This window comes from Aphidius gifuensis, linkage group LG3, assembly GCF_014905175.1.
Source record: "Aphidius gifuensis isolate YNYX2018 linkage group LG3, ASM1490517v1, whole genome shotgun sequence".
NCBI classification, from domain to species: Eukaryota; Metazoa; Arthropoda; class Insecta; order Hymenoptera; family Braconidae; genus Aphidius; species Aphidius gifuensis.
The window spans coordinates 27,320,133-27,340,561 of NC_057790.1; the positions used below are offsets into that span (position 1 = coordinate 27,320,133).

The following is a 20,429-nucleotide window of genomic DNA, read 5'->3' on the forward strand; positions in this document are numbered from 1 at the left end:
CTTAAAGTCACACTAATGTTCAAATGAATAAAATTACTTGTTCAATAAGAAAAAAAAAAACTAGGTCTAGGTAAATGGTGAGAAATTTTAATATCTAATAAACAGGTAATAATAATTATGCGTTGATGATAAAGGCGTAACAGTTTCAATAAAATTTTCATTAATAGCCTTGTTGATACAAAGATTTTTAAATTTTTTATTTAAACTCAATGTAATTATGTAAATTATAATGGCTATCAATCAGTTGTATCATTTCAATCATCATCATCATCATCATCATGAGTATCAAACGTATACAATGTTGATTAGAGGGCGATAATTAATATTATTTTAAATAAATTTAATAATAAAAAATAAAAGTTATGCAATTATATAAATATGTTTGTTGATGCGTGTGGCTGATATTGTGGTCGTGATGCTGGTGACTCATATGAAATTATTTAAATTCTTTATCTCATTGTTTTTAAATTAATTTTATAATAAATAAACTTTTAATATGTTAAACTAATTAATTCAATAAATTAGATTAAGTCAAAGGAAAAAAAAAAGAAAAAGTACTGAGTTTGACATGAATTTGTGAAAATATAATATTATGTCACAGTGATAATAATAAAAACAAAAAATATTATTTATGTAATTAATTTAAAAATGATGCTTCTTTTGGTATTTAATTTTTTCTTGTTGATGGTGGTGGTGATGTTGTTTTAAGCATCATTTTCGCCTTCTTCTTCTTCGTCAAATTCACCTTCTTCTTCGGCAGTTGCTTCTTGGTACTGTTGATACTCAGAGACAAGATCATTCATGTTACTTTCAGCTTCAGTAAATTCCATTTCGTCCATTCCTTCACCAGTGTACCAGTGCAAAAATGCTTTACGTCTAAACATGGCTGTAAATTGTTCAGAAACACGCTTAAAAAGTTCCATAATTGCTGTTGAATTTCCAATAAATGTTGCAGACATTTTTAATCCACGTGGTGGAATATCACAAACTGCTGTTTTTACATTATTTCTATTTGAAAAGAAAAAAAAAAATCATATGCTTATAATATTAATTATCAAAAAAATTATAAAATTAATTATAATTTCATCAACTTACGGAACCCATTCAACAAAATATGATGAATTTTTATTTTGTATATTAAGCATTTGTTCATCAACTTCTTTCATTGACATTCTACCACGAAATATTGCAGCAACAGTTAAATATTTACCATGACGTGGATCACATGCAGCCATCATATTTTTAGCATCAAACATTTGTTGTGTTAATTCTGGTACAGTTAGGGCACGATATTGTTGTGATCCACGTGATGTTAATGGTGCAAAACCAGGTATAAAAAAATGTAAACGTGGAAATGGTACCATGTTAACTGCTAGCTTTCTTAAATCAGCATTTAATTGACCAGGAAAACGTAGACAAGTTGTAACACCACTCAATGTTGCACTTACAAGATGATTTAAATCACCATATGTTGGTGTTGTTAATTTAAGTGTGCGAAAACATATATCATAAAGTGCCTCATTATCAATGCAAAATGATTCATCAGTATTTTCAACAAGTTGATGAACTGACAAAGTACAATTGTATGGTTCAACAACTGTATCTGAAACCTTGAATAAAAATTTATTTTTTATTTATATTTATTTGATGATGATTAATGAAATATAAAATTTACTTTTGGAGATGGTACAACACTAAAAGTCATCATAATTCTGTCTGGATATTCTTCACGTATTTTTGATATAAGAAGAGTTCCCATTCCAGCACCAGTACCACCACCAAGTGAATGAGTCAATTGAAAACCCTGAAGACAATCACAAGATTCAGCTTCTTTTCTTACAACATCCAATACAGAATCAACAAGTTCAGCTCCTTCAGTATAATGACCCTTTGCCCAATTATTTCCAGCACCAGATTGTCCAAATACAAAATTATCTGGACGAAATATTTGTCCAAATGGTCCAGATCTTACTGCATCCATTGTTCCTGGCTCAAGATCAACGAGAATTGCTCTTGGTACATATTTACCACCAGTTGCTTCATTATAATAAACATTTATACGTTCAAGTTGAAGATCAGAATCACCATGATATGAACCAGTTGGATCAATTCCATGTTCATCCGATATAACTTCCCAAAACTATATAATAATTAAACATCAACATTTTTCAATTTAAAAAATAATTTGAAAATTAACAAAAAAATATAATTACCTTTGCTCCAATCTGATTGCCGCATTGACCAGCTTGAAGATGAACAATTTCACGCATTATTATTATTTATTATTATCAAATATAATATATTATTTTATTGATTTTTTTTTTTTTAAATTTTTTTTTATTCAAGAAGACAAAAAATATTGTGACAGACAAAATATCAAAAGACAATGATTTTGTAATCTAGCAATGTCTCATTTGGCAATTATTCTCTTGTTTTCGTTGTCAGGGTAATTTTTTATTTTATTATTTCTTTTATTTGTTTTAAAACAAAAGATGACATTAACAAATTTGTCTTTTTATTTATAAATAATAATAATAATAATAATATTTGCAGAAATGACTGACGCACTTGTCACTGATGGTGAGTTGACGCCTTCAAGGATAAGGATACATGTACACGCCTATACTAGTTTTTTTTTTATTATATAATGCATGTTGAATTAATTATTATATTTATATTTTATTCGTGTTATAAATATGCTTGTTTCAATTTGAATAAATAAATAAATTATATCGATAAAAAATAAAAATACTTTATTATTTTATTCGCTATATTATGGAAGAAGAAAGAAATCTAAAATAAATTTCTATGACGCACGTTAATATATTTTTTGTATTCTATATAATAGAAATATAAAATTGAATCAATTTTACTTGTTCATTCAATAATTTTATTTTGTCCATCTTCATTCATAAGTAACACGTTGAGTTTAATGAATTTGCTGCAACACAATATATCACATCTTAAATATATTTACATATATAGGTATCACGATAAGGTATATTTTTTAAAAAATAAAAATCAATACGAAATGTATATTTCGAAAAGGCATTTTGTATTTATTTCAAAAATATCAAAAAACAAGATAAACAAAATATTTTAATTTTAAATTTAAATTTTTTTTTAGTGTGTGTATGTGTATATGTGTTGATGTGTAAATGTAAAAGCGATATCCAACTTGTGTTGTTACATTGTGAAAGGTAAATACTCTCTGTGGGTTGCCAATGTGGATGAACAGGTGGCACCATCACTTAGCCAATTATCAGACCAACAGCATCAACACCAACACACATTATATCATGTATTGATGTATACCTATAGTATTACATATTATAAATAATGTATCATCACCATCAGGTACATCAGGTTTGATGATGACAATGCTGGACAGTCGGTAATCTTGTTATTCTTGCAGTCCCTCGATTTTTTCATTTATTTAAATAGGCATATCGTTTTTGAAAAAAAAAAAAAAAATGACTGGACTTTATATAGGTATATGTTGTCTTGTTGATGTTGATTTTTTGTGAAAGATAAAAAACAAAAAAAATAAATAAATAAATTAACGACGAGCAGCAAATACAGCTGGTGCTGCGTATGCAGAGTAAGGTGAGTATGCTGGATAATAAGCTGCTGCTGAAAGTGGTGCTGAATATGTTGAGTATGCTGAATATGCTGGTGCTACATAGGGTGTTGCATATGATGCAACAATTGGTGCAGCATGAGCATGTTCAACTGAATGAGAATTATATGTACTGGCATATGTTCCAACAGTGAGTGCTGCTGGTGCTGCTGCAACTGGAACAGCAATGTTACCAGCTGAACAAGCAGCTACAATTGCTGACAATACAATCTATAATATCAAAAAAAAAAAAAAAACATTATAATATACAATATAAAATATTAATTTAATTTATAAATATTAAAAACAAACTTACATAACACTTGGACATCATTTTGTTTATGTTTGGAATTGTTGTGTGGTTCGCTGTGAAAACTACGATGCCAAATGATTATTGAAGCACAGCTTTTATAGTTAAATTTAGTTGAGATCCAACAAAGAAATCATCCCCACTTGTTGTAATAAAGCAGGGGGATACAAGTACCTATAGTAGCTCCTCTCTACTTTTTTCTTCCACCACCTTCTATCATCAAAGGATGGCCACACCCGTCCTGACCATTCTCTATGTTTATGTGGTGGTGACGATACAATTTCATTTACCTTTTTCTTTTGATTTTTTTTTTTTTTTTTGGTAAAAGAGGTAAAGCGAATGGTACATAAAATCTATATTAAATTTGTTGTTGTTGTTTTATTTTGTTCCCTTCATTTGAAATAATGATATTATGCGCGTAATTAAAAATTCAAGGCGAAATGATATTTTTTTTTTTTTTAAATAATTATAGCATATTTTTTGGGGAGAGACAAGATTTTAATTCAAATTGGCATAATATACAAGTGTGTATTATTAGTCTGATTATATGGGAATCCGGGAAACGTGGGATATATCTTAATAAATTTTATATTTTTATGTGACTGATGTTTATTTAAGACACCGCTTAACCACTATTTCGAATTGCGTGCCGTGGCGCCAAAAAAAGAAAAAAAGCAAATAAAGTAAATTGAATTGAATTGGCTGTTTGTCGAAAATGACATGATATGCTGTACACGTATATACAGTTTAAGTTGTTGTTGTTGTTGTTGTTGTTGTTGATGACTGACTTTACCGGAAAACCGCAAATTTCACTTTTAAAAAAATTGCCCAACATTGGCCCAAATGTGCGCATATATATTTAATAATTATTTTTCCTCGATAATTATTTGTGTCAATTTTAAATACATTTGTATATTTGTATATATACTTGAGTCAATAAATAAACGAATAAAAAATAACAAGGTTCTTTAAATTTAAATTTAAAGAGTAAAAAAAAAAAATAAACTGATGACTATATTGGCAATCACATAATTATTATACAATCACACATAATTTATTATATTCGATTTAACAAAACACATGCATCTTGTTAAATATTCAAATCAAGTATATAAGTATAGCTATATTTACCAATGCAATAGCTACTCACACGTCAATCACAATTAATGAAGGACACACGCATTACTTTTTTTTTTTTTTTTTTTTTCGCATGTATATCAATTATTGCCATACGCGCATTAACAACGGTGAAAATATTTATTGGAATTTCTTTATTATTGTTTCTATGTAATCTATAAATATATACGAGTAATTGGCATTGTTTTAGAATTTTACAGAGAAATTTATAAATATTTTTTTATCAGAATGATTATTTATTAATAATAATACACAATAAGACCAGATCGATTATTTCGATATCATTCATCATTTATTGTAAATGATAGATTTATTTATTCGATCATCTCACGCATCTCTCTATAGTATAATATTATTATTATCTATTAAAATCTTTTATGAACGTATATATAAAACACAAAACATAAAATTACATGTATTTTAAAATGTTCATGTATATAGATTGTATCTATGAAATTTTCAAGTGAGCACACATTTAATTTCATAATTATAATGAGCATATTTGATATTTTAAAACAAAAAATTTAATGACGTATGTAACAAGAAAGGAGTGTTTCATATATGTACAAACCAAAATCAATGAAATAGACAAGGTCAACAAAAAAATTTAAATTTAATTCGTAACAAATTTATTGACAAAAAAGAAACAATATATGTATACACATAATAAAATCAAGGTGGCAAAGAGATTGTGTGTATATATCATATATGCAGGAAATTGAATTTTAATTTTTAATCAAGGACTGCATGGCCACAATCACCAAAATTTAGTGTATTTAGTAGTTGGAAGATGCCAATGCTCTGTGCTAATTTGGAATAACAAAGATTTTGTTTATATATTATTTTTATATTTAAAATTAATGATGAAAAAAAAGTAAAGTTTATGTCAATCAATACAATGCAATATACATATTACAATATTTCCACTGCGGATAATGTAATTTTGTTTTTTTCTTGACTTTCTTTTAGGACGTGATAGCCATTTTAATGAGTATTAAATTGTTACGCGTATTTTGTAATGACATTGTTATATAATTTAATGCTTGAATTTCGATATACATATACATATAATATATGCTAATTAATTATTTATTTATTTATATACGTATTTATTGTCATTTTAAGCTTAAAATATTAATCATCAAGTTTATATGCGTGATTAAAATAGATATTGTATCACTTTGTATATAATTATAACACAATATCATCATCATCATCATCATCATCACCACTTTTTAATATTTAAAATGATATTTGGCATTTTATTATATTCACTGCAGGTGTATACATGATGAATAAATTTCGTAAATTAAATTCCATTTTATTTTTCTTTGAAATTTAAAATAAAGATTTATTAATTAATTAATTGGATCTTATGTAATATTTTTTTTTGTTTGTTTTAAAAAATAAGATAAATATAATAAAATAAAATTTGTAAACATTTATTTATTTAATTGTTTGTTTATTCATTTACTATATACCTATTTATTTTTTTCACAGATTTATAATAGTAAGTATAAAAATGAATTTGAAAAATAAAAAATAATATTGCATCTATTTTCTGTAAACAATTGGAGCGGCATTGTAAGCACTGTATGCTGAATATGGATATGTGGCATATGGTGATGCAGCAACAACTGGAAGAGCATGGCTACTGTAAGCTGATACTATTGGAGCAGCAGCAAATGTATTGTAATTACGAGCAATTGTTTGGCTACTTGTTGATGTTGGTACCAATGGGGCTGAGACCAAAGGAGCTGAGACCAAGGGTGCAACATAGCCAGCTGATGCGATGGTTGCTATTATAGCAAGAATACACTGTGGAAAATATTTACAAATAAATTAAGATACACTATTTATGATTATTCAAATATTATATTATTAATGTTACTTACAGCGAGTTTAAACATTTTGTTTGTTTGTTTTTTTTACAACTGTTTAACAACGAGTCAAATAATAAAAAACAATTGTTGAAAATGTTATAAATTGATGGGTATATATACACCACCACCACCATCAATAGTCACTTGACTTTTAAAAATGCCTCTCCAATCTATCATCATCATGTCATACCTAACAAAATTTGTAATCGCAACAACTTGTGAAATTTTAAGTTTTACCCTGAATAAACTGATACTGCATATTATTTATTTTTGTGAAAGCAATATATTCAGCTATATCATTGTATAAAAAATATTCACATGCATCACCTTGAAATTAATTGTCTAGCTTTATTTTTATTTATTTATATTCACATTGTTATACATATATATTTATTTGATTAATTCAAAACATGTTTATAAATTAAAGCTAACTCAATTATAATAAATAATTTGAAATAGGTATTTATAAAAATATTTTACAGTCAATTTAAAATAATATGCTTGAATAAAGGGACAATGTTGCAACGTCAAGGTCAAGTACGTCAACTAGTTTCTGATCAAACATATTATTAAAAATAAGACGAAAAAAAAAAGTATATCTTTATCTTTATATAAAAAAAAAGTTGATGACGGAAACAAAGACACAAAGGCGATGGTGGTGATGGTGGTGATGGTGGTGGAAATAAATAAATATAAAAAAAATATATGACGTCGGTGGGTTGGCTGTTTTTTGTTTTTGTTGTTGTTGTTTTTTATGCAAGTAGTGGTAGTTGTAGGATACAAAAAATAAATAACAAATCAAAAAATAATATGTATCCTTTCCACGCAGGGCCCTACTATGTACACCTGATGATGAAGAGAAGGGGTTGGTCAATCCAGGGTATATATGCCATTGATTTACAGTGGTATCTTCACAGTTTGCAATCGAGCTCTTTCACAGTACGAATCAACAACAACAACCCAACTAAATCAACATGTTCAAGCTTGTAAGTTTATTTTATTTTCCATTTATATATTATATTTATGAATTGTATATTATATTATGTTGTATTTATTTTTTTTCAGTGTGTATTCTTTGCCGTTTTGGCTATTGCTTTCGCAGCACCATCACCAGCACCAGCACCAGCTCCAGCTCCAGCACCAGGTGCAATTGTAGCACCACTTGCTGCTTATGCTGCACTTCCATATTCATCAAGTAGCCAGAGCTTTGTCAGAAATCACAATGCATATGCCGCAGCACCACTTGCCTATGCACCAGCATCATATGCATATGCTGCACCTTATGCATACGCTGCTGCTCCAGCTCCAGCATATTATCTTTAAATGAATGAATCATTATAAAACAATCATTTCTTCATATTTATGCCAGTATCATTTCATTTCAAAATTTAAATGAATACTTTTTTTGAATAATAATTAATTATTTGTCATGAAAAATAAAATGTTTCGATTTCTCATTAAATTTTGTTTTATGCGTATATTTATTTATAATATCAACTATTAAAATTTGTTTTATTCGTTAATATTATTTTTTTTTAATTTAAATTGGAAAAAAAAATTTTCTACATAAAATTGCTGCACTTTTTATAAAATATACAAGAGAAAAAAGATGAGTTTAATGACGCATTGCCGGTCGTCGACATCAAACAACCTGAAAGATCAAGAACTGATGCTCAACCTTGAATTGAGCCAAGCAATTGCCTCTCTTATGTCTCTTTGCTACATATCATCTGCAAGAGTGCAAGTGCAAGTTCAAGTTCAAGTTTTATTACATGTACAATATATACTCTGCATATTTACTCTCACTTTCGTATATACACGCAGTACAGACTACAGTGCAGTGCACTTTGTTTGTTTATAATGATATACAACCAGTTTTCAATCTTGCTATTATTTATTTTATTTTTTTAAATAGAAAAATATTGAGTCTCATTAATATTTTAAACTCTACTTTTAAATATATTATTATTAAATTATATTGAAAAGGTCAAGACAATATAATATTTTTATAAAATATTAAAATTTAAAAACAAATAAATATTTAATATAGCAATTTGTGGATCAAATTGAAACAAGATTCTCCTGAATTTATCATTTATTTTTATAATAATAATAGTTTTATAAAACGAACCAAGAAAATAATTATAAATGAAAATAAATAAATGACAAAAATAAAAAATAAAAAAAACAATTAACTTAAGTACGCCTGGATAAGCACTCGTCCTTGAGTTGGACTCTCTGCACATAGTGTATAGCAATATAAACTAGTCTGTCTATATATATAGATATGTACTGATGATTATTTTATTTTCATCCACTCAACAAGTTGGATATTTTATTCCATCAAGCACGATACGCGTTTGCTGATTTATTTTATACTTTTTCCCTTCAAAACATTGTACTTTTTGTATTTATATTTTATTTTATTTTCAACAACAAGCTAGTATCAATAATTTATTTCTATATTGGTGAAGATCCCTACTTCTCATGAAAATGTTTTCCAAATGATTGCTCTTGGCACGCTATATTATATTACATTTAAATTATTATCACCTCACATTCAATTATTCTACGCAGCGTTATTTTTTTTTTTTTTAATATTTTGAAAATAAGATGATTAAATAACCATTATGATTATGATTATGATTTAGATGCAACATATTTATAATTAAACATAATAATGACATGTGTCTAAAAATAAAAAATTAATTGATAATTAAATGTTGGCTAACTTGCAAAATAAATTAATGAATGGTAAATTATTTATTATAATTTATAAATTATAACATGTAATATATATAATAATACTTATGAGGGGTGATTTAATACCATTATAGATTTTGTGTGGGCATAATATTTCTTTAAAAATAAATATCAGCTAATGACCTAAATTCAATTGTACAAATACCACATTGTTATTTCCAACTTATTACAATATTTTTCATTAGAATTAAAAAATAATAATTTAAATCATTTTCAAGGACATAAATTGCTATTTTTTTGTATTTTATTATTATATTGTTATCATCATAATAATAGTATCTTCTTGAGATGAGTTTTTGTAATTTAAAAAAAAAATTATTATTATTTCATTGGAATTATTTAAAAATTAAATATTGTTAACTAATCAATTGACTTGGTTTTTAATAATAATTATGCAAAAATTTTGATGACAAAGTTATATGATGATTGCACAATGCATCTAAAAATAATACATTATCATATTATGTATACATATACAAATAGATAGATAGATAGATATTATGATAAAGGATGGATGGATTAAAATATATTATTATTATTATTATTATTATTATGCTGTATATAATGCTACAACTGGATAGCTAGGCGCAATCGCAAACATATAATAATTTATTATATAAAGTTGGCATTAAAAGCAACGAGATTCAGTTAACACTTAACAGTCAAACTAAACTCATCTCACTAAATAAAAACTTTAAATTAATTGAAATGGTTGATGAAATAAAAAAAATTGATAGCTCATTATGCAATAATTTAAATTTAAATATAAATAAACAAAAAAATTGTCATGAAATAACTGATTCAATTGATGAAGAATTGAGCACTGACAGTGGTTGTAGTAGTAGTGAAAGTGCTGAACGTTTTTCTAAAAATCGTAATAATCACCATCATCATCATCATCATTATTATCATCATTATCATCACCACCATCATCATCATCACGATGATAATAATGATGACGATAAAAAACTTGATGATTCATCTGACAGTTCAAATGGTGCATCTATCAAAAATGAGCAGCAACAACAGCACCAACATCACTTAAATGTAACAAAAAATAAACCGACAAAAACTAGATCTCAAGAAAGATTGTCACGTTTAAGTTTTAATAATAATTTACATCAGCGTTGTGCTGGACGTGTTGTTGCACCAAAAGCATCAAGATCATGGAGTCCATCAAAAAGTAGAAAAACCAATGATCCAAGAAGAACAACAACCACAACAACAACATCATCAGCAACAGAAGCATCAGCATCAACAACAACAACAACATTAAATACACAAAGTGATGAAAGTTGTAGTGATTCATCAAAAAAACATTTAAAAGTTGATATATTAAAACGTGCATTACACTATCTTGGTATCACTGCAAGTGTTGCTACTTCTTCTTCTTCTACTTCGTCTTCTATTCATAGTAGTAGTGGTGGTGGTAGTAATAGTAGTAATAGTGGTAGTAATAATAGTATCAGTCATTTTAGTAGTAATAGTAGTAGAAGTAATAGTAGTAACAATATTGGAAAAGAAAAAAAATTAACTAAAAAAAGTCCAAAAAGAATATTACGTGAACCAGTATCATATATTTATGTCAAAGGACCATCTGGTTTACCAACTCAACGAGTCCCCAGAAATCAAAATATTCATTAATATATTTTTCAAATAATAAATTAATGCATTATTACTATTATTACTATCATCATAAAAATATCATAAGATAGACTGATAAATTTAAAAAAAAAAACCATATCATTTACATAATAATATAAAGTTTGAGCTTATTATCAAGTATAATATACAATATTTATTAATCAAGACTGTTTAGGCGATAAATTATAGTGCCTTGTCTATTATATTATCAATATTATTATTATTGATATTTTGACAATGTGTCTTTTTAACTTAAAAAAAAAACAAAAAAATCAGTATTAATTAATAGTACTTGTTAAATATGAATTTTATATATATAGTATTGATGTATGCATAATACACATGAAATTAATAAATATTATAAAAATATAAAAGTTAAAAATATTTATTTAAATGACTAATATTAACGTGTATAAATTAAATTTCAATTTTATTTTTCAGCATTTAATTTTTACGATAAAAAAGTCAGTGTGAGTATATTAAATAAGCTTGCTGGTATAGAAATATTTCTCCATCGTTTTACCGCCATATCTCCGACCATGGGTCATTCTCCGAAAAAAATGAAAAAAAGACGGAGAAATATGTCCACCATAAATTTATCAATGATTAATCAGCTGCATAGTCAGCCTTTGGAGTGACTGGAATATTTTTATTGATTAAAAACTGCAAAATAGTAATGACCTGTTTAAAGGGTATTGTATTGTACTCGACTGTTATTCAATCGGTGACCTATTCACATGACCTACATATATTAATACGTCACTAGTTTCTTTCTTTCTTTTTATATTGCCGCATTGATGGTATAGGTATGAAATATATATATATACATTTATTGCAGATTTAAATAATGACGTCATACTATGTTGATATTGGATTGCTGATTATGTGGCCCAATTTTAATTTTTACAAATATCAAGTATATACTTTTATAGTAAATAAAAAATGCACTATTTAGATATATATTTAAATTCATTTCATTTTTATTTATTTATTTTTTTTTTTGCCAATTTAATTTTTATAATACTTTTCCATATTACCAAATTGGTGCTGTGATATGAATTGATGGAGAAGCCAAAGCAACTGGTGCAGCTTGTACAATTGGAGTTGAATAAGCAACAACATGATGTGCAGGTGTAGAATCAACCTGAATCAATTATTATTGTTGTTAATAAATAATAAGAAAAAAATATATTATTATTAATTTTTTTTAATGATAAATTATATACCTTGTATGAGTTTGAGTAGCTAGTTGCAACTGGTGCAGCATGAACAGCATGAACAGCTACAGTTGGTTCAGAGTCAACTTTGTATGAGTTTGAGTAACTGGTTGCAACTGGTACTGCGGCAACAGTACTTTGTACAGCAACTGTTGGTACAGACTGAACAGCTACAGTTGGTGCAGAATCAACCTTTAAACATATATAAAAATTGATTCATTAGCATTATGATAATTTATAGGTAGCAATATATAGCAATTGATTATTTGGTATTACTTTGTATGAGTTTGAGTAACTTGTGGCAACTGGAACTGCAGCAACACTTTGTACAGCAACTGATGGTGCAACTTGAACAGCTGGTGCAACATGAACAACTTGAGCTGAGTCAACCTAAAAATTATTCATTTCATTTATTTAATTTATTTGTTAAACAAAAATAAACAATGATAATAAAAAATTTAAATTTATATATACTTTGTATGAGTTTGAATAGCTTGTTGCTGCTGGTACTCCAACGTATGATGAAGCCAAATAATGTGGTTTTGGTTCTGGTGCTGGTGCAGCCATGCTGATTGTAGCAACAAGTGCAAACAAAACAATTATTGATTTGAACATTTTTAAGTTTGTTTTTTTCAAGTTATTCTTTCTTGCTTGAAGAATGAAGATTGAATGATGCTTTACCACAATTTTTCAACGTCTTTTATACCAAAAATTTTATATTATGTTAATCGAGCAATGTTACGTTTATAATATAACATAATTCTACTCTACTCATTTTTTCTCAATAAAAAAAAAATCTAATATTTCATTTCTAGATGTGTGACCTTGTAAAATTGAATATTTCAACAATCTCAACTTCCTGACAGTTAATCTGCACTTTCAACTCATTATTATATCTGTGTATATATATTTTGTAATGTCATTTAATATTTATTTATTTATTTATTTTATTTATTTCGAAATAAATTTGACCGTCAAAAAATTTTGTAACACATAAAAAGGGCATTTTAAACAAAGGTATATTAATATTTTATATATGTTTTCACAATCAATAAATCAATCAAATACCTAACTAGTTAAGAAAATTTAAAGTTGTATTTACTTGCATTGTATTTTTTCAAAGATGCAAGTATGCATATAAATCAATATGACGCGACAAATGACGTTATATTGGGTATATATATTTTTGACTTTCGAGGGTGTCAAACAACGTGATTCCAGTAAATATAGTATCACACAAACACAATTTAATTTGTATACTTATATTTTATTTTTTTACAAAGCTAAAATTAAATTGCAATTTAATATTAATATTATTCGTTGAAAAAATAAACTTGTTCAAAAATTCCAAGTTCAACAGCTGTGTATGTGGCATTATAATGATAAATCAGATTATCAACTTCTTCCTCGATTGGAAAAGTATGACTACTTTTTCGAGCTGTTGAAAAAATAATAATTATTATTAATAAATAAATAAACAAATAATATAATTTTTGTTTACCTTGTTCGATGAAAAAATTTGAAAAATATTGACTTATTTTAATGGCATTAAAAGTGTGTGGTATTTTTTTATTTATTGACCATTCATAAATATTTTTTTCTGGATGAAATTGTAGTGCATAATATGGTAAATTACGATGCTCAAAAGATGATATAAATTTATTATTATTTAAATCATAATTTGTTGATAAAATTTGTAAAATTCCAGTCAAATTAACTTTGATTAAACTCTATTAATTATAATTAAAATATTTACATGTTGTTATTTTAAATTAATTAATAAATAAATAAATAAATAAATTTTATTTACTTACATTTTCATTGATACAAAATGAATGAAAATTTGCTGTTACTTTTTTTATTTTTAAAATATCAATAATATCCTGGGGGGCATCTTTAAACATGCTACTGGTTTTAAAGTCTAAAAAAAAATAAATATAAACATATACATGTATGTAATTATGATTATTAAATATATAGGTAAATATACCAGATGAAAATTCAAGAGGTAAAACTTGATTACTACTGGAGCATTTAAAACGATGCTCAATAGCACCACTTGCAACAAAACTCAGCAGCTCAAAACCCAAACAAATGCCCATTATTGGAAAATAATCATTATTATTATTCATATCACTGGCAATTCTAAAGAAAAATTTTATTAAATTATAATAAAAATAATAAATAAAATATATATATTATAATTTATAAATCAAACTTGTAAATAATTTTTCCAGCTTCAGCGTATCCATGGGTATTGTTAAAATCAGCATCACCTCCCGGAAAAATAACTCTAATTCAATTTTTATATACATTTGTACTTGTTATTATTAATATTAAATATTCATACCCATTTATTTTTCCAAGTAAATTTTTGTAATATGATTCTGTTTTTCCTATCCTGTATACATAATATGATATATATTATTTTATAACAAGAAAAATTCATCATTTTCATTTGAAAATGAAAAAAAAAATTATGATTGCGATAAAAGAAATTACCTTATCGGAATGACTCGAGCTCCACTGCTTTCCACAAATTTAACATACGAGGCAGCAATGTAACTTTTTACATTTTTTAAATCCCATGAGGGATTTGTTTCTTGGGACAGTATTCCTATATAGGCACAATATGATAATAAAATAATATAAAAATAAAATACGAGACAATAATAATAATAACTATGAACTTGCCAATAATTGGGCGATCATTCAGTGGCCTATTTACAATATACAATGATTGTATTACAATAAATGATTGACATATCAATAAAAAATTAATTATTAAAATACGTTGACTTTTTAAAAACAACAACAACATTATTATTATTATTATTATATTTATTAAAATATTATCAACCAAGTCATCGAGCTGACTGCAGCATACAAACTGTGTTTTTTTTATATTGTATAGTCTACCAAGTATTATTTTTTTTTCTTTTTAATCTTATCTTTTTTTTCCCTCACTTGAATATTTCAAATTTATCATTTTATTATTATTATTATTATTATTGGTATTGCTATACATGTTTAATTAAATAATTATTTTTCAAATAAATAACACTGTTCAAATGATGAATTTGTTGGTCCAGTATAATATGTAGGATAATTATAAATTAAATGATTTTCTTCATCTCTTGTTGATGGAAAAGAGTGATTATTTTTTCTAGCTATTTTCAAAAAAAAAAAAACAAAATATTATTTTAATAATAATAAGATAAATATTATCATTGGTGTTATATAGTTAATTACCTTCTTCAACAAATTTATTGGAAAAAAATTGACTTGCACGAATGGCATTAATGCCATGTGCAATATGAAAACGAGGTGCCCATTCGTAATTATTTTTTTCAGGATGAAATTGAAGACCATAAAATGGAAGTTCTTTATGTTCAAGTGATGATATAAATTCAGATCCATTGCGGTCTTTATTAAGCGATAAAATTTTAAATTCCTTATCAATATGTACTTTTTTTAAACCCTATATAGTAAATATATATATAAGATAAATTTGTAATAATATTATTACTAAATAATATATATTTCAAAAGTATATACTTGCTTTTTTTGTAACACAATATCTGTGAAAATTAATAGTTACATCTTCATCACGAAGAATATCAATAATATCACTTGATGCATCACAAAATAATTTACTTTTTTCAAAGCCTAAAATTAATAAAGTTAATTAAACAAAAAACACTTGTGTTATATTAAATATAAATAAATAAATATGTCAACCTGGTTCAAATTTTAATGATAATAGCTGATTGTGACTGGAACAACGTATACGATGATCTTTAGCTCCAGAAGCTGCATATGTCAACAATTCAAAACCCAAACAAATACCCATTATTGGAAAAAAATCATTTTGTTTATTCATTTCTTTAGCAATACTGAAATATTATATTTATTAATAAAAAATAAAAACAATTATATGTATACCTGTATATTAAAATATAATTAAAATAAATTGCAAATATACTTGTAAATGTGAATTCCTGCATCAGCATATCCATTTGTTTCATTAAAAAATGCTGAACCACCAGGAAATATAACGCTGTATATAATTTATGACATTTTTAATACAAAATTATATTGTATATATTCTAACAAAATTATTTTTCTCTTTCTTACCCATTTATTTTATTTAAAATTTTATTGTAATATGATTTATTTCTTCCAGTCCTATAATAAAATTTGATTTAATTATTAATTATAAATTTTGAAAATCAATTATTGTTTATATAAATTTACCATATAGGAACAACTCGCGCTCCAGCACTTTCAATAAATTTAACATACGATGCTGCAATATAACTTTTGTATTTTAAATCAGGATAAACTTGCTTCAAATGATGACTCAATTGTTGTGTTAAAATACCTGTAAAATAATATTAATCGGATAAATAAAAATGCTAATCAAATAAATAAATAAATAAATTTACAAGTATACCTATTATTGGTCGTTGATTGTAATGACTTTTATGCTTTAATGCTGATGCTACTGAAATAATTAAATTTATTTCAATAATAATTAACAGTATTATTTTTATATTAGTATTTAATAACTTCATCTTGATATAATTAATGAAACTTGAAAGAAAGACAAATTTTTACGTATGCTTATTGCTTTGTCGTCGTAGTATGAACAAAAAAATAACAATAATTAAATCATAACGAAGAGTTAGCACATTCCATTTTTATCAATGAATAATGCATATTGTGTAAGAACATATCTACATACGTGTTGGCTCATGTTTTATTTTATTATTATCATCATCCATAATATTTTATCTCACATTATCTAATCGTCGTTATTGTTATTGTTATATGTACATTGTAATTTTAAAAGTACAACTTTGACCGCGCAGTTTAAAATTGTAAAAAAAAAAAAGAGATAAAAAAGAGATAAAAAAAAATATATGTAATAAATAGATTAACGCAAGATGGCAACACTGGCTTAGTCCTCTTGCTTCCCCTCCTGCTCCTCTTCCTCATACGTCATTTTACAATTTAGGAGATTAGATTTTGCCGGCATCTAATACTGACTACAGCAAAGTGTTGTGACTTAGATAAATAATAAAATACGACAAAAGATTATTGTTAATAACAATAATAATTATTATTATAAATATTGATTAAAGTACATAATCATCAACATCATCAAAATGGTATGTTTATTATAATAAAATAAAAAAAAATATATATTTTCTAGAATATTAATTTGAGGTTAATACTAGGCCCCACGTGGCTAACATGTTTTTAATAATTTTTTACTTAAAATAATTTAATAATTTATTATAGACTGAGGAAGTTAATCCAAAAGCATATCCATTAGCTGATGCTACATTGACAACAAAAATTTACAATTTGGTTCAACAAGCAATGAATTACAAACAGCTAAGAAAAGGAGCAAATGAAGCAACTAAAACACTCAATCGTGGTTTATCAGAATTTATTGTAATGGCTGCTGATGCTGAACCATTGGAAATATTATTACATTTACCATTATTATGTGAAGATAAAAATGTACCATATGTTTTTGTCAGAAGTAAGCAAGCATTAGGACGTGCATGTGGTGTTTCAAGACCAGTTGTTTCCTGTTCAATAACAGTCAATGAAGGATCACAACTTAAACCACAAATTCAAGCTATTCAACAAGAAATTGAACGTCTATTGGTTTAATATGTTATAATTATTATTTTTTTTTTTTCTATGTATTATTAATAATTATTTGATAATAAATTATCATTTATAAAATTAATTATTTATTTTTTATCATGTTGCTTAATTAATTAGTAAGTCAAACATAAATTATTTGGTATTTTTAATTATTAAAACAGGGCAATACAACTGATGACCAATTACCGTGCCATCTGAGTTCTTGAAATTTATTTAATTCATCTTTAAATTTTTTATTCAATTCAATTTGTTGTTGATTATTTGGAAAATTTATAAACCAGGTTTTTAACTGTTGGCATAGTTGTTGTTTATTTGTAAAATGAAAACCATTTTCATTGTGTTTAACGAGCTCATCAAGACTATTTATTGAGAAAAGAAAAAAAATAAAAATATATTATTATTATTAATAGTTAAATAGCATAAAATAACAGATTAATATACTTGATACATACCATTTGAAATTGTAGGCACAAACTGGCAAACCACAACCAAACATATCAACAACTTTCATTGGCAAATCAAGACCACTTGATGATTTATGAAGACAAACACCTAAATCAGCACTTGCTACAAAAAAAATATTATAAATTAATTAATGAGCTATTAGTTAATTAGTTGATTAGTTAGTTACCCAACAATTTTGGATAATCTTGATTTTCAAGCCATGGTGTTACAACTTTTATGTGTTGCCATTCTTTTCTTTTAATTTTTTCATTGATTAATTTATTCCAAAAATCTTTTAGTGGACCTTTACCAGTTATAACACATATTAAATCAGGATAATTTAAGTTTTCATTGGAACAACATGATTCATATTCTAAAAATAAAAATTAATTCATCAATTCAATAAATAAATAAATCATTACTGTTTGTATTTGTATATTTACCATTTAGGGCATCAAAAAGTATTGAAAAATCTTCATCTTCAGTCCAACTGGTACTTGAAACAATAAATCCTGGTCTATTTTCTTTTAATTTAATTTCACCATTTGATAATTTTTCAGTAAAAATACAAGCATCATCCTCATTAACACTAAATTCTTGATATTTTTTACTTAATTTCATCATGATTGCATGTTTCTCCTCTAAATCAATTGGTTTAAAAATTTTTGGTGGTCTATCATAAAGTACATTTGCACTAAAACATAATTAAAACAAAAATTGATTTTTAAATATTTAATTATTTACTTGAAAAATGAATATCATAAAATTTCCATACTTGATTGTCCATTTATCATTTAAATCATTTTTCATGGCCAATGTAACACAAAAATTCTTGTCTGCTTTTTTACCAAAATATGATTCAATGAATTTCGTTATTTTAACAAGTGGATGATTTGGACTTAGAGAAAGTGCCATTATTGAATAAGCATAATTGTGCCAATCAATGATAAATTCAGTTGATGATAATCTACAAAATAACCAGCATACTGGTAATGATGGAATGGCTGGTGGATTTTGAAGCATCAAACTTGATGAACGTATGTTTATCAATAAAATCCATAATAAATTTATACTCTGCCAAATTGTCTTCCAAACATATATCAACAATTTTGGTAATGCTACATAAACAACAACAATAATAACAACAATAATAATAATAAATTAATTTACACTTTAATTTATAATAATTGATGATTGCTTACCAATATTATTAAAAAGTGGTGTAGGCTTGAGATAATGAATTTTGACAAATGAATTTTTGACCAATGTACTGAGAGGATCAGAGCCAGGATAAGCAACCAGATCAATATGATATCCTTCATTTAAAAATGACTTGGCATGATATTGCATACGTGGACTTCTTCCAAGATCTCCCAAAACAACAATACAAATACTTTTTTTTCTTGAATTTTTATTTCTCAATAATGTCACTAAAATTCTTATGAAAATTAATAATGGACTTAAAAATGATACAATCAACAGCATATCACTCATTTTTTTTTATTTATTTTTAATATAATTTTACTATATATATATATATAAATAAACAAATTAGGTAATTATTAAATTATATTTCTTTTTTCAATGTTGGACCATTTATTTATTTATCTATTTGATTGATCATTGTTATGATTATTATAGGATATTGTTTTTATTTTTTTATTATTATTACGAATGATACAAATAAAAAACGAGAGATGGCTTGAAATTTACATTTTTTTTTTTTT

At 25.7% G+C, this 20,429-nt stretch overlaps 9 protein-coding genes across 9 annotated transcripts; 3 read left to right on the forward strand and 6 right to left on the reverse strand.

Moving 5' to 3' along the window:
• Positions 1-171: 171 nt before the first annotated feature.
• Positions 172-2,592, reverse strand: LOC122853456 (tubulin beta chain). Its single transcript, XM_044153943.1, has 4 exons — positions 2,214-2,592; positions 1,676-2,140; positions 1,096-1,610; positions 172-1,008 (listed from the first exon to the last, which is right to left on the reverse strand). The coding sequence occupies exons 1-4, from the start codon at positions 2,268-2,270 to the stop codon at positions 705-707; spliced, it is 1,341 nt and encodes a 446-aa protein (XP_044009878.1). The 5' UTR covers positions 2,271-2,592; the 3' UTR covers positions 172-704.
• Positions 2,593-3,538: 946 nt separating this feature from the next.
• LOC122853459 (larval/pupal cuticle protein H1C-like) lies at positions 3,539-4,065 on the reverse strand. The gene is made up of 2 exons (XM_044153947.1): positions 3,936-4,065; positions 3,539-3,850 (listed from the first exon to the last, which is right to left on the reverse strand). The coding sequence occupies exons 1-2, from the start codon at positions 3,951-3,953 to the stop codon at positions 3,560-3,562; spliced, it is 309 nt and encodes a 102-aa protein (XP_044009882.1). The 5' UTR covers positions 3,954-4,065; the 3' UTR covers positions 3,539-3,559.
• A 2,540-nt stretch (positions 4,066-6,605) lies between these two features.
• LOC122853460 lies at positions 6,606-7,070 on the reverse strand. The gene is made up of 2 exons (XM_044153949.1): positions 6,962-7,070; positions 6,606-6,884 (listed from the first exon to the last, which is right to left on the reverse strand). The coding sequence occupies exons 1-2, from the start codon at positions 6,974-6,976 to the stop codon at positions 6,621-6,623; spliced, it is 279 nt and encodes a 92-aa protein (XP_044009884.1). The 5' UTR covers positions 6,977-7,070; the 3' UTR covers positions 6,606-6,620.
• Positions 7,071-7,807: 737 nt separating this feature from the next.
• On the forward strand, positions 7,808-8,411 carry LOC122853461 (cyclin-dependent kinase inhibitor 1C-like). Its single transcript, XM_044153950.1, has 2 exons — positions 7,808-7,935; positions 8,015-8,411. Exons 1-2 carry the CDS (start codon positions 7,924-7,926, stop codon positions 8,270-8,272), a joined length of 270 nt encoding a protein of 89 aa, XP_044009885.1. The 5' UTR covers positions 7,808-7,923; the 3' UTR covers positions 8,273-8,411.
• A 1,918-nt stretch (positions 8,412-10,329) lies between these two features.
• Positions 10,330-11,356, forward strand: LOC122851139 (histone-lysine N-methyltransferase set1-like). The gene has a single exon (XM_044150189.1). It carries the CDS (start codon positions 10,421-10,423, stop codon positions 11,354-11,356), a length of 936 nt encoding a protein of 311 aa, XP_044006124.1. The 5' UTR covers positions 10,330-10,420.
• A 1,013-nt stretch (positions 11,357-12,369) lies between these two features.
• Positions 12,370-13,195, reverse strand: LOC122853463 (cuticle protein 38-like). The gene is made up of 4 exons (XM_044153952.1): positions 13,048-13,195; positions 12,850-12,963; positions 12,583-12,765; positions 12,370-12,500 (listed from the first exon to the last, which is right to left on the reverse strand). Exons 1-4 carry the CDS (start codon positions 13,186-13,188, stop codon positions 12,390-12,392), a joined length of 549 nt encoding a protein of 182 aa, XP_044009887.1. The 5' UTR covers positions 13,189-13,195; the 3' UTR covers positions 12,370-12,389.
• A 683-nt stretch (positions 13,196-13,878) lies between these two features.
• Positions 13,879-17,305, reverse strand: LOC122851140 (gamma-glutamyl hydrolase B-like). The gene is made up of 16 exons (XM_044150191.1): positions 17,030-17,305; positions 16,831-16,957; positions 16,711-16,761; positions 16,559-16,633; positions 16,315-16,469; positions 16,136-16,242; positions 15,826-16,054; positions 15,619-15,743; positions 15,268-15,472; positions 15,076-15,190; positions 14,924-14,974; positions 14,792-14,866; positions 14,564-14,718; positions 14,388-14,494; positions 14,075-14,303; positions 13,879-14,014 (listed from the first exon to the last, which is right to left on the reverse strand). The coding sequence occupies exons 1-16, from the start codon at positions 17,148-17,150 to the stop codon at positions 13,887-13,889; spliced, it is 2,055 nt and encodes a 684-aa protein (XP_044006126.1). The 5' UTR covers positions 17,151-17,305; the 3' UTR covers positions 13,879-13,886.
• A 264-nt stretch (positions 17,306-17,569) lies between these two features.
• Positions 17,570-18,261, forward strand: LOC122853464 (NHP2-like protein 1 homolog). Its single transcript, XM_044153954.1, has 2 exons — positions 17,570-17,747; positions 17,881-18,261. Exons 1-2 carry the CDS (start codon positions 17,745-17,747, stop codon positions 18,259-18,261), a joined length of 384 nt encoding a protein of 127 aa, XP_044009889.1. The 5' UTR covers positions 17,570-17,744.
• Positions 18,262-18,401: 140 nt separating this feature from the next.
• Positions 18,402-20,327, reverse strand: LOC122853462 (chitobiosyldiphosphodolichol beta-mannosyltransferase). The gene is made up of 6 exons (XM_044153951.1): positions 19,905-20,327; positions 19,478-19,820; positions 19,146-19,396; positions 18,890-19,075; positions 18,711-18,825; positions 18,402-18,617 (listed from the first exon to the last, which is right to left on the reverse strand). The coding sequence occupies exons 1-6, from the start codon at positions 20,194-20,196 to the stop codon at positions 18,404-18,406; spliced, it is 1,401 nt and encodes a 466-aa protein (XP_044009886.1). The 5' UTR covers positions 20,197-20,327; the 3' UTR covers positions 18,402-18,403.
• Between the last annotated feature and the right edge of the window lie 102 nt (positions 20,328-20,429).